Source organism: Crocuta crocuta, unplaced genomic scaffold (genome assembly GCF_008692635.1).
Source record: "Crocuta crocuta isolate KB4526 unplaced genomic scaffold, BGI_CrCroc_1.0 scaffold16, whole genome shotgun sequence".
Classification (NCBI taxonomy): Eukaryota; Metazoa; Chordata; class Mammalia; order Carnivora; family Hyaenidae; genus Crocuta; species Crocuta crocuta.
The window spans coordinates 10124973-10138921 of record NW_027531893.1 but is presented as its reverse complement, the minus strand read 5'-3'; the positions used below and the strand labels follow the sequence as shown (position 1 = coordinate 10138921).

General features: G+C 43.8%; 1 protein-coding gene across 1 annotated transcript in view; it reads right to left on the bottom strand.

The window, feature by feature from the left end:
* The window catches only part of SHISA9 (shisa family member 9), a gene marked incomplete at its 5' end in the record, with an annotated part of 291018 nt that extends 284489 nt beyond the window's left edge, over nucleotides 1–6529 (bottom strand). The window contains one exon of the mRNA XM_077773190.1: nucleotides 6479–6529. Coding sequence (XP_077629316.1) covers nucleotides 6479–6529 — 51 coding nt within the window. The remainder of the gene's footprint in view (nucleotides 1–6478) is intronic.
* Nucleotides 6530–13949: the final 7420 nt, after the last annotated feature.

Here is a 13949-nt window from a genome sequence, read left to right as displayed (position 1 = left end):
ACGCGTCCCCATTTAGAACACGTGGTTGAGAAAGCATTGCTTTCAGGGCTCCCGGTGGGGAGGGGTGCGGTGTGTGTGCAGGGGGCGCGGTTATTAACTTCCTAATTGAAACACCTGTCAAGTTCATGGAAGATGAAAAATCATCTTCAAAGACCACCCCCCACCACTACCCAAATGAATTCATGCAAATGTGTTGAAATTAAAACGCAGCTCTTAATGAAAGTGCCTTCTATGAAAGAGATGATGACATTATTATTTACAACACAGGCACTTTTCATATCTAAAGAAGGATCTCGTTTGCTCTAGGCTTAATTATGTCAGTCTGCAGCATGGTTTGCAGGGAGTCTGCAACCGTACCCCCCAACAATTAGGGGGAAGGAGCGATGTTACAAAGGAGGTTTGTTCACCAGGGCTTGGAGCCCGTGTCTGTCTATAAGCAACTCCACAAATTAGACTATTTGTGCTGTGGCCCTCACCAGAAGGCGTTGATTGTTAGTAGTCCTCATCAGGTGGCTTTTAGGGTTTCAAAAAGGTTTCTTAGCAACTGTTAGCCTTGAGAAAAAAGAACAGAGATGACACAGAAGCTGTTGGTCTGAAACCTTAAGAGCTACCTGGGGGCTGAGGGGTGGGGAAGGGGATGAAACTGGACCCCCATATGCAGAGGGCAAGAAGAGACCACAGAAGGAGGCAGATGTCTCCAGATGGGTGGGAGGTGGGGGGTAATAAACCAAGGGAACTTACAAGGCCCGCCCTGGGCCCTGCAAGACAAGTGGATCTCTGCACCTGCCTGCCAGAATCTGACACGTTTCTATGACACAGAGCCCGCAGTGGGGGCCAGTCGTATATCGTCCAGATGGTTTTCACAGCACTTTGCTCTCTCAAGGCTGCATCCTTGAACCAGACTCCTAGTGCTAGAACAGTGGCCGGAATATACATTGCAAGGACAGGGGAGGGGGTGACCAGGCTCCGATTGCCCCCCCACCCTCCGCCCTGCTCGGGGGTCAACTGGAGGTCATGTCCCTTCGATGACTTTCTCCAACCGAAACCAAAATGTGGCTAGCACCTTGCCTTGCTGGAGCAACAGGCTGCTTTGATATATTTGATTCTCTTGTTCTGAAAAGGTAAAGGAAACCACAGGAGACGTGAAGTGGGTCTAAAGTTTGGTTCCCCCAGACTACAAGTAGTAGGCGAGATGATTTTTGGTGGTTATCCAAACATGTTTTTTTAGTAATTTTATATTTATTTTTAATGTGTGTTAGAAAAAAATAACGACACCTCAAACACTTGGCTTCGTGGGCAGAAACATTTAAGGCGCACATCAATTTAAAGTCCAGAGAAGAAGAAGAAGAAATACATTATAGTATTTACTAATGAAATATTAATAAAGAAGATAAGATGAAGCATCTGGTGTTTCGGACACGTGGGTTTTGGTATGAGGACGGGGTTTCTCAGCTTCGATGCTATCGATGTTTTATTTTTTTTAATGTTTATTTAATTTTGAGAGACAGAGCATGAGCAGAAAGGGGCAGAGAGAGGGAGAGACAGAATCCGAAGCAGGCTCCAGGCTCTGAGCTGTCAGCACAGAGCCCAACTCAAACCCACAAATTATGAGATCATGACCTCAGCTGAGATCAAGAGTTGGAGGCTTAACCAACTGCCACCCAGGTGCCCCCTTTATTAACATTTTTTTCATGTTTATTTATTTTTGAGAGCGCATGAGTGGGGGAGGGGTGGAGAAAGAGACAGAATCTGAAGCAGGCTCCAGTCTCTGAACTGTCAGCACAGAGCCTGATGAGTGGCTTGAACTCATGGACCGTGAGATCATGACCTGAGCCTAAGTCTGTCGCTTAACCAGCTGGGCCACCCAGGCGCCCCAGTGCTACGGACATTTTAGAGTGGATCATCTTGTGATGTGGGGGGCTAATGTGGGGGGCTGCCCTGGGCATTGTAGAAGGTTTAGCAGCATCCCTGGACTCTACTCACTAGATTCCAGTAGCACTTCCCAGTTGCCACAACCAAACACTGTTGACGAGCAGACGTTGTGAAATCGATTGAGAACTGCTGATTCTCACTGATGTTTAAGTCCTAGTTCTTTCTCATATGAGGTTTATGACCTCAAACGAGTCACTTAATCTCTCTAAGCCTCAGTTTCCCCATCTGTCATATGTGAGTGTGAATGGTGCTCGCCCGGGGTCCCTGGGTGGCTCAGTCGGTTAAACCTCTCTGATTCTTGATTTTGATTCAGATCATGATCTCACGGTTTTCGAGTTCAAGCCCTGTGTTGGGCTCCATGCTGATAGTGCAGAGCCTTCTTGGAATTCTTTCTCTCTCTGCCTCTCCCCCATGCTTGCTCGCTCTCACTCAAAATAAATAAATACATAAGTAAAAACTTAAAAAAAAAAGAATGGTGCTTTCCCTGGGAATATTACAAACATCCCATATCTTGCAATATTAGAAACACCCCATATCTTAAATAGAGAGCTTAACACAGTGAATTGGGACTTTGGCAGTGCTTAGTGAAGAGTCACTCTTACGACAGGATGCCTGAAGGAGCCTAGCAGGTGTCAGGCACTGCCCTAAGCCCTGGGGAGACAGAAGGCTGAGACAAGATCCTTGCTTTCCAGAATCTCAGATCTCCAGGTCAAAATAGAATATAGAGGCAGGGCGAGCTTCCTGGGCGTGCAGCCTGTGCAGCCTCACAGCATCCCATGCTCGGGAGGGCCCCTGCTTCGTCTGCTGCTCTGCCGTTGCCTTCAAAGTCTTGAATGATTTCTGAACCAATTGGGACCTCCCCAGTTCTGCAGCCCGTCTGCTACGTAGAGGATGCAACTCTGGCAGAATGAGAGGTCAAGCGTACAGGAACCCAGAGGAGGATGTTTCGCTCCACCTACACAGGCACAGGCTTCTCAAAGGGGGACTTCGCAGCAGTCCTAGGTTACATGTATGTGAGCATTCTCAGCAACACGGCAAGAACAATTTGTTTTCTAAGTAGGCTTTATGCCTAGTGTGGAGTCCACTGATGGTCTTGAACTCAAAATCCTGAGATCAAGACCTGAGCTGAGATCAAGTTTAATCAACAAAGCCACCCAGACACCCCCATAGCAAGAAGAATTTTGGTAGATTTTCTTTAAAAATAGTTATCAGGGCGCCTGGGTGATTCAGTTGGTTAAGTATCCAACTCCTGATCTTGGCTTATGATCTCACAGTTCTTGAGATTGAGCCCTGCATGGGGGTCTGCACTAACAGTGTGGAGCCTGCTTGGGATTCTCTCTCCCCCTATCTTTCTGCCTGTTCCCCCTCAAAATAAATAAATAAACTTAAAAAAAAAACAAAACAGGTAGTTCTCAAATGTCAGTCCAAAGAACAATGCTGAAGTTTTCCATAGTTAAGTTTTCACTGGTCCATAGAAAATTGAAAAAAATTATGGTCGAAAAAATAGATGTTCTATAAGCACCTCTTTTAAAGGTTGTATACTCTATTTGTGTAACAATTCACTTTCTAAATTATGTTAGTCTTATATTTTTTGTAGTGTGTGTGTGTATTTTTAAATATTTCTTACCAAGGGAAAAAATGGTAAACTTATCATCCCTAATTTTTTGTCATTTTACTATAGATGAAATCCCAGAGTCTGGGATGACTAATTTAAGAACTTCACAGTAGGTTTTGTTCACAAGTAAAGTGGTAGTTTGAAGCAATTCTCTGAACAATTTAAGTCCTTCCAACTGTACTGTGAAACCAAAGTAGGTTTTAGGGTCGTGCATTTTCCAGCTAGCTACATTGGCCAAAATGATGAGGTGTATCGCCAGGAATCAGCTGTGGCTAGATGCGAACCACACAACTTCCCAGACCCGTGTCTCTCTGCTCCAACAAATGCCTATAAATACAGATTGTATCAGTTAGTTTTTGCCATGTAACAAATCATCCCAAAATTTAGTGGCTTAAAATAACAACTATTTACTTAACTAACAGTTCCGTGGATTGGCAACTTAGCTTGGCCTCAGCTGAATGGTTCCTCTGGTCTTGGTTGGACTCACTCATGCATTTGCTGCTAACTGCCAGGTCACTAGCATGCTGGTTGGTCTGGAACACCCTTCACTTGGGACAGCCCCTCTCTGTTCCGTGAGATTTCTCATAAGCCATCAGGCTAGCCCAGGCTTTTTCACATGATGCCTGGGCAGGGTTCTTAGTCATTAAAATAAAGCACACAAGACTTACTGAGACCCAGGGTCAGAATAGGCATATCATCACTTGTGCCACATTTTGTTGGCACAAAACAAGCTACAAAGCAAGTTCATATTCAAGGAGTAGGGAATAGATTTCTCTTAATTGGAACAGTGGCAAAGTGGTGCACTTTGGTGCACCACCAAAGTGGTTTCTGGGGGGCTCAGTTGGTTAAGCATCCAATTCTTGATCTCAGCTTGGGTCATGATCTCAACATTTGTGAGTACGAGCCTCGTGTTGGGCTCTGTGCTGACAACATGGAGCATGCTTGGCATTCTGTCTCTCCCTCTCTCTGCTCCTTGCCCACTTGCTCTCTCTCTCCCTCTCAAAATATCTAAAAGAAAGAAAGAAAGAAAGAAAGAAAGAAAGAAAGAAAGAAAGAAAGAAAGAAAGAAAGAAAAGGGACATGCATGCAGGAATGTGTGAATGACTAGCTTTTTTTTATATCAACTGTCTTAGTCCATTTGTGCTGCTGTAACAAAATACTGTACGCTGGGTGGTTTGTAAATACNGACTTATTTCGCTCAGCATAACACCCTCAAGGTCCATCCACGTTGCTACCCATGGCCAGATGTCATTGTTTCTCATTGCCACGTAGAATTAAGCATGGACACATTCTGATGACAGTGCTCTTCCTGGTTCATAGCTGGCACCTTTTCACAGTGTCCTCACATGGTGGAAGGGTGTCGGAGCTCTGTGGGGTCTCTTTTATAAGAAGAGTGATTCGATTCATGAAGATGCCACCCTCATAACCTAGCCACCTCCCACAGGCCCTACCTTCTAATATCATCATATTGGTCATTAGGATTTCCAGATGGGAATTTTGAGAGAACACAAACATTTAGAGGATAGTAGCACCAACTTACCAAATGGCTCAAATGCCATTACTAACCATGGTTGAATGAAAATTTCCCTATCACCAAGACTATGCCACCGACAGTATTCCAGAAGAAACTTATACACATGTATTTTACTGTTAGGAAAGAAGCAGCGGTCACATAAAGTCCCTCCCATCATCGCCGCCATCACAGAATTATTTACTTTTAGCCATGTAGATGCCATGCGGAGACCAAATGGAGCCATAGAGGAAAGAGCAGAAAGATAGAGTGAGGTAGTTTATGGCCATGCCTGGGAAGTGGCATACATCATCCCCACCGTATTCGATTGGCTGAACTCAGTCACATGGTCCCAATTTAAGCACAAAGGAGTCTGGGAAATGTAGTATTCCTACATACTCACGAAGAAAGAGAGCTGGTGAGTGTATAACCAGTCCTTTCCTAGATGGATGATTGTCATGCATATAACTGGGAAGTAAGTCATCCTATAGCAACCAGGGAGGGTCTAATGTATTTAATATATCCTTGGATTCAGGAAGGCAGGACAGTGGGCTAAATAATGGTGCCCAAAGATATGCAAGTCCTCATCCCTGGAACCTCCAACCTTGTACCTGGCAGGAAGGACTTTGTAGATGTGATTAAGTTAAGGATCTTGAGACAGAGAAATTACCCTGGATTATCCAAGGGGGCCCTGACTGTAATCATGAGTGTCCTTCTAAGAGGTAGATGGAGTGAGATTTGACCAGGGAAGAGGAAGAGGAGAGGGGATGGAAGAAGCAGAGGTTCGGGTGATGTTCTCTGAAGATAGAGAAAGGCATCCACAAGCCCCAGAAGCTGAAAAGCTGAGAAAGGCAAGGAAGAGAGTCTCTCTTGGAGCCTCCAGAAGGAATCAGCCTGCTGACACCTTGATTTTAGCCTCTTAAGACTCGGTTTGGACTTCTGGCCTCCACCAAGTAGAAGAGAATAAGATTTTCTCACTTTAAAACACTGAATTTGTGGTCATTTGTGACAACGGCAAGAGGAAACTAATACAAGCAGTAGTGCCTACGCTGAGTTCCAGATAAGGATCACTCATGAGTGAGCTAGGCAAAAAGACAGGAAGGCAGGGCCAGAAATGGAAGTGAAGGCTGAAGGGTAGCAAGGTCCAGATCCAACAGGATTTGATGGGGAGGCGAGGGGAAGGAGGGGTGAGTCAGTGAATTTAAACCTGAGGGCACCAGGAAGCCATTGAAGCAGGAGTGACCTGACCAAGATTTGCATTTTGGCAGGATGACCCTGCCTACTCTGTGGGGAGCAGATCGGGGGAACCAGTGCTGGAGGCAGAAGACAGTCATTTGCTTTATTCCAGGGGAAAAGTAGAAAGGCAATTCAGGGTCCTGGTACACATGTCGTGAAATCAACAGGACTTAATGATGGCACGCCTCTGATAAGAGACATCCATTCCAATCCAATATCAGCTGCACCAACTCTGACAGTCAGCAGTACCTGCAGAGGACATAACCTGCTTAGCCACCTGTCCAAAATAGAGACCAAAAAGGGAAGGAAGTCTAGGGGAACATGGAAGGTGCCTGTGAAGACCAGGTGCTATCCATTGGATGCCTTCTTCCAAATCCTATAGTTGCCATGACCATCATGTCCTTTGCAATTTGAGTAGAATAGTTGGAGCACTGTCCCCATAGAAAAGGAAATCCAGTATTAACCTTCATCACCACTACGCCACCATCAAGGAATTTCTGTTTCTCCTAATCTCTTCTGACTCTGATCTCCCCCTTCTGCTTGTACAGCTATGCTGATGTGCGCTCCACAGAGATGTCCCCAACTGATGGGTGAGCTGGGGCTAAAATCCAACCTGCACTGTCCTGGCCAAGTCATGTACTCTTGGTGTATACAGAAAATGATTTGATGCTTGGCATGGCCAGAACTTGGAGCTTTTGAGAAGGAAAGACTGGAAATAAAAGTCAAGTAGGGGGTCAGCTTAAGGCATTTCAGTGCCTTGCTAAGGGGCTCAAGACTGCTTCCTATAATGATGGTACCTTGTCTAACAGTATAAAGCAAAAAGAGACCCATTCATTCAGATTTGCATCTTATGTAGATCACTTTGCCCCAAATCTGGTCCTCATCACCCATCTGGGACTGAGAAAAAGCCAACCAGTCTGGGCTCAGAACATCCATACCGAGTCCTGTGGGGAATCCCATTGGCCTCCATGCACAGACAGGATCAAAGAGGGCTGGGAAACAGAAGGAGAAAATGGATCTGATTCCAGAGAGAAGCAGAAACAAGACAAAAAGAAACTTAACTGCCTTGTCGATGGCTTTCTGAATCCTGAGATTTGGGGATTCTCTGTGATACTCCTGCATCTTCCAATAAAGTCCTCCTACCTTCCTCCTGTCTTTGCCTAAATTAACTCAAGCTGATTCCTGTTATAATTCTGACCGAGATACTCTGTCTCCAGTTTCTCTCTTCAGGCCTTTGTCATCACCAAGTGTTACATTTTGTGTCTCTCCTCCCCTATGCCTTGAGTTGGCCAGATGGAGAGGAGGAGGAGAGGTCAGGGGAAGGCAGGGGTGAGGAGAAGAGGCAAGGAGAGGGGAGGAGAGAGAAAGTATGCATACATACACAAAGATGTAGAAGAGTGTTCTTTTTGGCATGGTTTGTAATAACGAAACAACCTCTGTGGGTGAGAGAACTGATGGTCTCCCAGAGAGATCTCTCCATGGATGAGGTATGGGCTAAATAATTCACAGTACTTCCATATCGGAATACTATACAGCAGCTAAAAAGAACGAGCAGTTAAAAAATCTCTAGAGGTGCCTAGGTGGCTCAGTCGGTTGAGTATCCAACTCTTGATTTCAGGTCAGGTCATGATCTCGCCATTCATGGGACCACGTAGGGCTTTGCGCTGACAGCCCGGAGACAGCTTGTGATTCTCTTTCCCTCTCTCTCTGCCCCTCCTCCACCTCTCTCAAAATAAATCAAATAAGAAAATCCAGATCTCAATTTAAGCATTACTGATTACTTACCTATTTAATAAATAAATATGTTTATGTTCTAAACATGTTATAAATGATAATAAATTATAACTTATATNAAATGATCTTTGATCAAGGTATAATTTTTTTAAAAGCAAGGCAGAAATACAAGCACGTTTACTTTTGATTTTTTTTTAATGTTTATTTTTGAGATGGAGAGAGACAGTGCATAAACAGGGGAGAGGCAGAGAGAGAGAGAGGGAGACACAGAATCCGAAGCAGGCTCCAGGCTCTGAGCTGTCAGCACAGAGACAACGCAGAGCTCGATCTGGTCAACCGCGAGATCATGACCTGAGCCAGAGTCAGAGGCTCAAGGCGCCCCAAGCACACTTACTTGTAGAACGTACAGACTATTTCTGGAAAGATGTCCTAGAAGCAGAAACAGGAAGGGAGAGGAGGCCCATTCCTTTCTCCTGTCTGCTCCTGTGTCCTGTTCTTTTAACCATCTATATGTTTCAACTATTCCAGCAAAGTAATTTATTAGAGTGGTTTTAAAAGCAAAGAAAACGAGAAAATGCACTGAATGAAGGGTAGATGAAAAAGAGACAGAAAGAACCAAACAGCTCAACAACCACCACCTGAGCTCCGCTCTCAGCACTTCTGTGCTGGATCCTTGACCTTGACTAAACCATTTCCCTTCTTGGGCCTCGGTTTTTTCATCTGGAAAATAGGTCAGCAGAATTCAATGCTCTCTAAGGTCCAGGCTCCAAAAACCGTCTGCAATATTCGCTGACAGAGCTAATTGCTCGGGCAGAACTTTCTTTCAAATTAAGGCAGTAATTGTCCTGGCTTCCCACAGCAGCATATGATGTTACAATCATAATATGAAATGGCTTTTTCTTTATTAGAGTTATCTTTGGAATCTGGCGCCTTAAAGGATATAAAAGGAATCATAAATAACATATTTGCAAATCATGTGGAATAAGAAGATTTTTTACAAGAGGCACATTTGGGCACCTAATCAACCCTGCACCCTCTGCGGAGAAAAGTTTTCCATAGCCTGGCCAGAGATGGACGCAGATACCTGACCCAGGAGGATCCAGTCAATTATAATGCTGCCCAAAGCCAATTAGATTTGTCCTCAAGAACTTGAGCTAAGAAAACACAGACGGAAGGTGCGGAGTCCCATTACTTTAATGCTTAGGAACCAGACAAAGTTGCATGAGGGCAGGAAGTATACCTAATCTTCCTTGTGCTGTATGCCCAGTGCTTACCACCACTCTGGCACATACTACGTGCTCAATAAATATTAGTTGAGGTGTGCTGGGATGGCTCAGTTAGTTGAGCATCTGACTCTTGATTTCGATTCAGGCCATAATCCCAGGGTCATGGGATGGAGCCCTTTGTTGAGTATGGAGGCTACTTGGGATTCTCTCCTCTCTCCCTCTTCCACTCTCTCTCTCAAATTATACAAATATATATAAGTGGTTGAAAGTAAAACTAATCACCAGAGGAATGGTCCATAAACTCTGACAGCTGTAGATTTCCTGGTGCCACCCAGTTCCCTTTCCTTTGAGAGACCTAGATTTCTAGATTTTCTAGGAATGTCTAGATTTTCTTGGGATTTTGTGGTATTTTGATCTTTCTTTAAAAACCCACTTCCACCTAAGCTCTTTCATCCCAAAGTGCCCTAAGACAAGCATTCTTCATTTTCTTAAAATACAAATCATTTTTTCCCCTGAGATTACTTTATTGTAATTAAATACCATCAAGATTCATAGAAACATGTTCCATGGTTCAATTCACCGGAGCAAACGTGTATGGAGCTAGAAACTATGTGAGACCTGAAAGATGAATGAGGCTGAGTTCCTGCCACCCAGACACCACATTCAGATGGAGAAAGGCAGACATACAGTTAAGTCCTTTGGAGGAGATGACCCTAAAGATGGGTTTTGAGGAATGAGCAGGATGTCCCAGGGATAGGGTATTTGGGGCAGAGAGAACACTTTGAACAAAGGCACCGAGCCTGGAAACACTGGTACTTAGTGTGGCCGAGTGATGAGCGACATGGTAGAGTAAAGTGGAAATCCAGGCTAGCAGAACAAGATGAGAATGGGAGAGTGAGACGTTGGTTTGTTTGTTTGTTTTTACCAAGATGTCAGCTCAGTGTTTTAAATTATTCAGGCCAATAGGGATTTTTTTTTTAAAGAGTAGTTCATTTGGCAAGTCTCAAAGCACTGAAAGGAACCCTCGATGTTCTAGAAGCTCTACCATACCAAAGAAAGATGATCAGAACTCTCATCTCAATGGTGAGCACTTTCTCTACTTCACATGTGTGTTGTTCCTCCCCAAACATCCCATAAGCAGTGAATGCTCACTCAGTACAAAGGTCATTAAAAACGATTTTCTTTTTGAGGTGATGGAAATATTCTGGAGCTAGAAAGCTGTGATGGCTGCACAACATTGTGAGTGTACTAAAAGCTTTGAATTATTCACTTTTAAGTGAATGGCTGGAGTCAAGATGACTCAAGCCTTAGCTTGAGCAAGGTCATCTTCTGAGACAGATTGTATCCATGAGGATATGCCTTGGTGGGTGAGTGCTATTTTATATAGAGAGTGTCATTATATCTATATTTAAATATATATATTTAAAAATAAATAAGTAAATAAGTAAGAATAAAGTTTTGAATGCATGTACCTTGGTATCAGCAATTCTCCTTTGAGGGGTCTTTTCTTGTGCACAAGATACTCACATCCTACGCAAGACTGTAGACAAGAAAAGAAAATGTGTTGCAACATCGTATTAGTGAAAAATTGGAAACAACCTAAATGTCCAGCAATAGAAAAACTAGCCAAACAAAAAGAAGAGGAAATAAATAGGAGAATCCGCTAGAATGTAGTCACCTTTAGGTAGAGCTATTCAAAAGGGAGACTTTCCATTTTCTTTTTTTTTTTAAGTTTATTTATTTTGAGAGAGAGAAAGAGAGCTCACATGGTGGAAGGGGAAGAGAGAGAGGAAGAGAGAGAATCCCAAGCAGGCTCAGCACTGTCAGTGCAAAGCCTGACACAGGGTTCAAACTCACCAACCATGAGATGATGACCTTGGCCAAAATCAGGAGTTGGATACTTAACCCACTGAGCCATGCAGGCGCTCCTATTTTTTCACTTATTTGCTTTCTTGTGGCATGTCTTACTTTGGTAATTTTCATAAATCCCCAAGTTGTCTTTAATCAATAGCTTTATAGTGTTCCACGGAAAATGCATGTATTCTTCAACTAGAAGATTACTCACTTTATTGAATGGAAGAAGACTAATGGAAAAAAACCTAAAGCCTATGCCTATTTTATGCACATTTGGGGCACACACACAAAATGTTATCAGCTGAGTGTGTTCGAGAGCTGGCAACCTAAAGATACTTCCTAATCTTGCATTCTCAAATTAGATCACAGCTGCGTTATAAAACCAATGTCTGCCATCCGCTAGTCGTCCATTGGCGAATTCATAAAAATGCATACAAATTACTACATTTGTCAAGTTGGCAATGAAGTCAGTGTTATTGGACCAGGCACTGTTGGTAATCCACCTAGATTCCCTTGCGTTCCTTTGACCGTCTCTTGTGCCCCTTGCCTGATTGGATGTGCTTTTGCTTCTACGAGCAAGAACAGGTAAGTCTGTAAAGGGAGGAACAGTCTCCGGTCAGTGCATGTTCCTGATGCCTGGGTGTTCTGAGCCGGAAGTGCTCCGCTGTTGATGTCTTTCCTAGAAGCCTTTGGTCAATGACGTCTGAGTGCAGGAGTAAGAAATTCCAGCGCTCCTGCTTGGGCCAGAACAATGTCAAAAGCATCCCTTACCCTCCAGAGTCCCAGGCCAGTTCACTGGCTGTGGAGCTTTCCCTAAATCACACTTTTGCTTGGTTTCTTGTCTTTTCCCTGTGGGCCTCGCCTGCAAGGCCTTTCTTAATGAATAAATTACACATGAATCCTCATCACTGGGTCTCCTGAAGAACTCAGTCTCAGATGACCTTTTTCTCACATTTAAGCTCAAACCTGGAAACACAATGCACAAACATCGTTGATCCGAGACTGGCTTCAGAAAAGCCCAGTTTCAGGGTTTCATAAAACAGGATGATTCAAATCATGGCGGATGTAATGACAGTGTCTCAAAGCCTCAGCTGGACTATTTACTATTCAGACTCTGTAACGGGTTAACGGTTTTGTCTACTGAAAGATGCCCTGTCTTCTCGTGCTCATGTGTACAAGCACAGGAGGTTTTATTTCAGAAATTAATTAACTTCTCCTAATTACATATATCTTTGGAATCATTAACATCTGGAAAATCAATGAAAACTGTGGATTCTTTTATTTTTTTGCACCTTTCTGTCCGGGTTAAAAGAGTGGAATTGTTGCTGTACTTCTATGCAAAGTGATTTTGCAAATCTGAAGGGAGAGATTTTTCTTTTTCTTTTTGGGGGCCCTGCTAGGTTATTCAGAAGATGAAATGAGGGAAATACAGAACCTAGGTCAGGGGTATGGTTCCTGGAAGGCGCACAGTCAGTCACCTTTCTTCATTATGAAGCTGTGGCCCATGAGGATATTCTAATTCTGTGATTCCCAAAGTATGGCCCTACACCTGAAGTGCTTACCAAGTGCAGATTTCTGGGCTCCATCCTTCTGAATTAGAATCTCTGGGGAAGACCTAGAGATCAGCATTTTTTAAAAGAACTTGTTTGAATTTTATACATTCTGAAGTTTCAGCAGCAGTATCTGTGACTCAGCAGTTTTCAACTAGAGAGATCAGGAGAATATGAGTGTGTTAACAGGTATAGTTTTAACTGAAAATGACAGAGAATCAAGTGAAACTAACATAAGCTAAGGGAAAAAAAAGTGGGAAGATTTATTGGTTCACAAGACTATAAGGTCCGGGCCTTTCCTTAGATTTAGACCTTGCTAAATCCAGGGACTCAACTGCTGCCTTCAAGTTTCTCTCTTTCCTCTATTTGGTTTCATTCATGAGCTCCACAGGTGATAAAATGAAAGCCACCAACAGCTGTCTGCCGAGCATCTTTACACTAACGGTCCTCAAAGACAGGAGTGTTTTTCCCTCCTGGTAGTTTCAGCAAAAGTCCCAGGGAGACATCTGATTGGTCTAGCTTAGTTCACATGCCCACCTTTGAACCAATCAGTAGCCAGAAGGATGCAGTGCTCTGATAGGTAAGGCCTGGTCCTATGTCCGTCTCTGGAGCAAAGCTATCAATATCAAGTCCACCTACAACATATAAATGGGTTTCCCCTAGAGAAATAAGTACCCTACTGACAGAAGTCTTGCCAGAGGACTGGTTTCATGTTCACTAAAACCAGAATCTGTGTTCTTTAAAAATCTTCCAAATGGTTCCACTGATTACCAATATTTTGTGGCGCTGGACCCTAGGGATGCATTTACCCTAAAATGACTTGGGAAGTCTCAGAACCACCGATCCGTCCTCACTGGGAGTGAGGGACTTGCCTCTCCTGCCTGGGGAGTGAGGGACTTAGGGTGAGACGCTGGTCTTTCTGCTTCAGCGGGGGGTTAATCTTCCGTAAACCGTGTCAGCCAGAGAATGCAAAGCCCGAACTGTCACCGCTTAACAGAGAGCAAAGAGGTTGGCATTAGAAGGAGCTCTCGGAAAGATGTGTCTGCTTATCCCCCAGGGAGACGACAGGTTAGTGTAACATCTACCCGGCAGATGTGCTGACAGGAACAGGGAGCAAATGGCAGACTTGTTGAAAAGGGAAAATCCAATTGTAATATAGATGCTTTCTTGATGAGAAACTAGTGTAGTTCAGTTAGTCCGGTTAGATTTCTCCCCTGATATCTGTTAACAGGAGAGAAACTTTTTCTTGAACTGAAAAAAGAAAATCTAGTCCATCTGTACGTGCTTGTTTA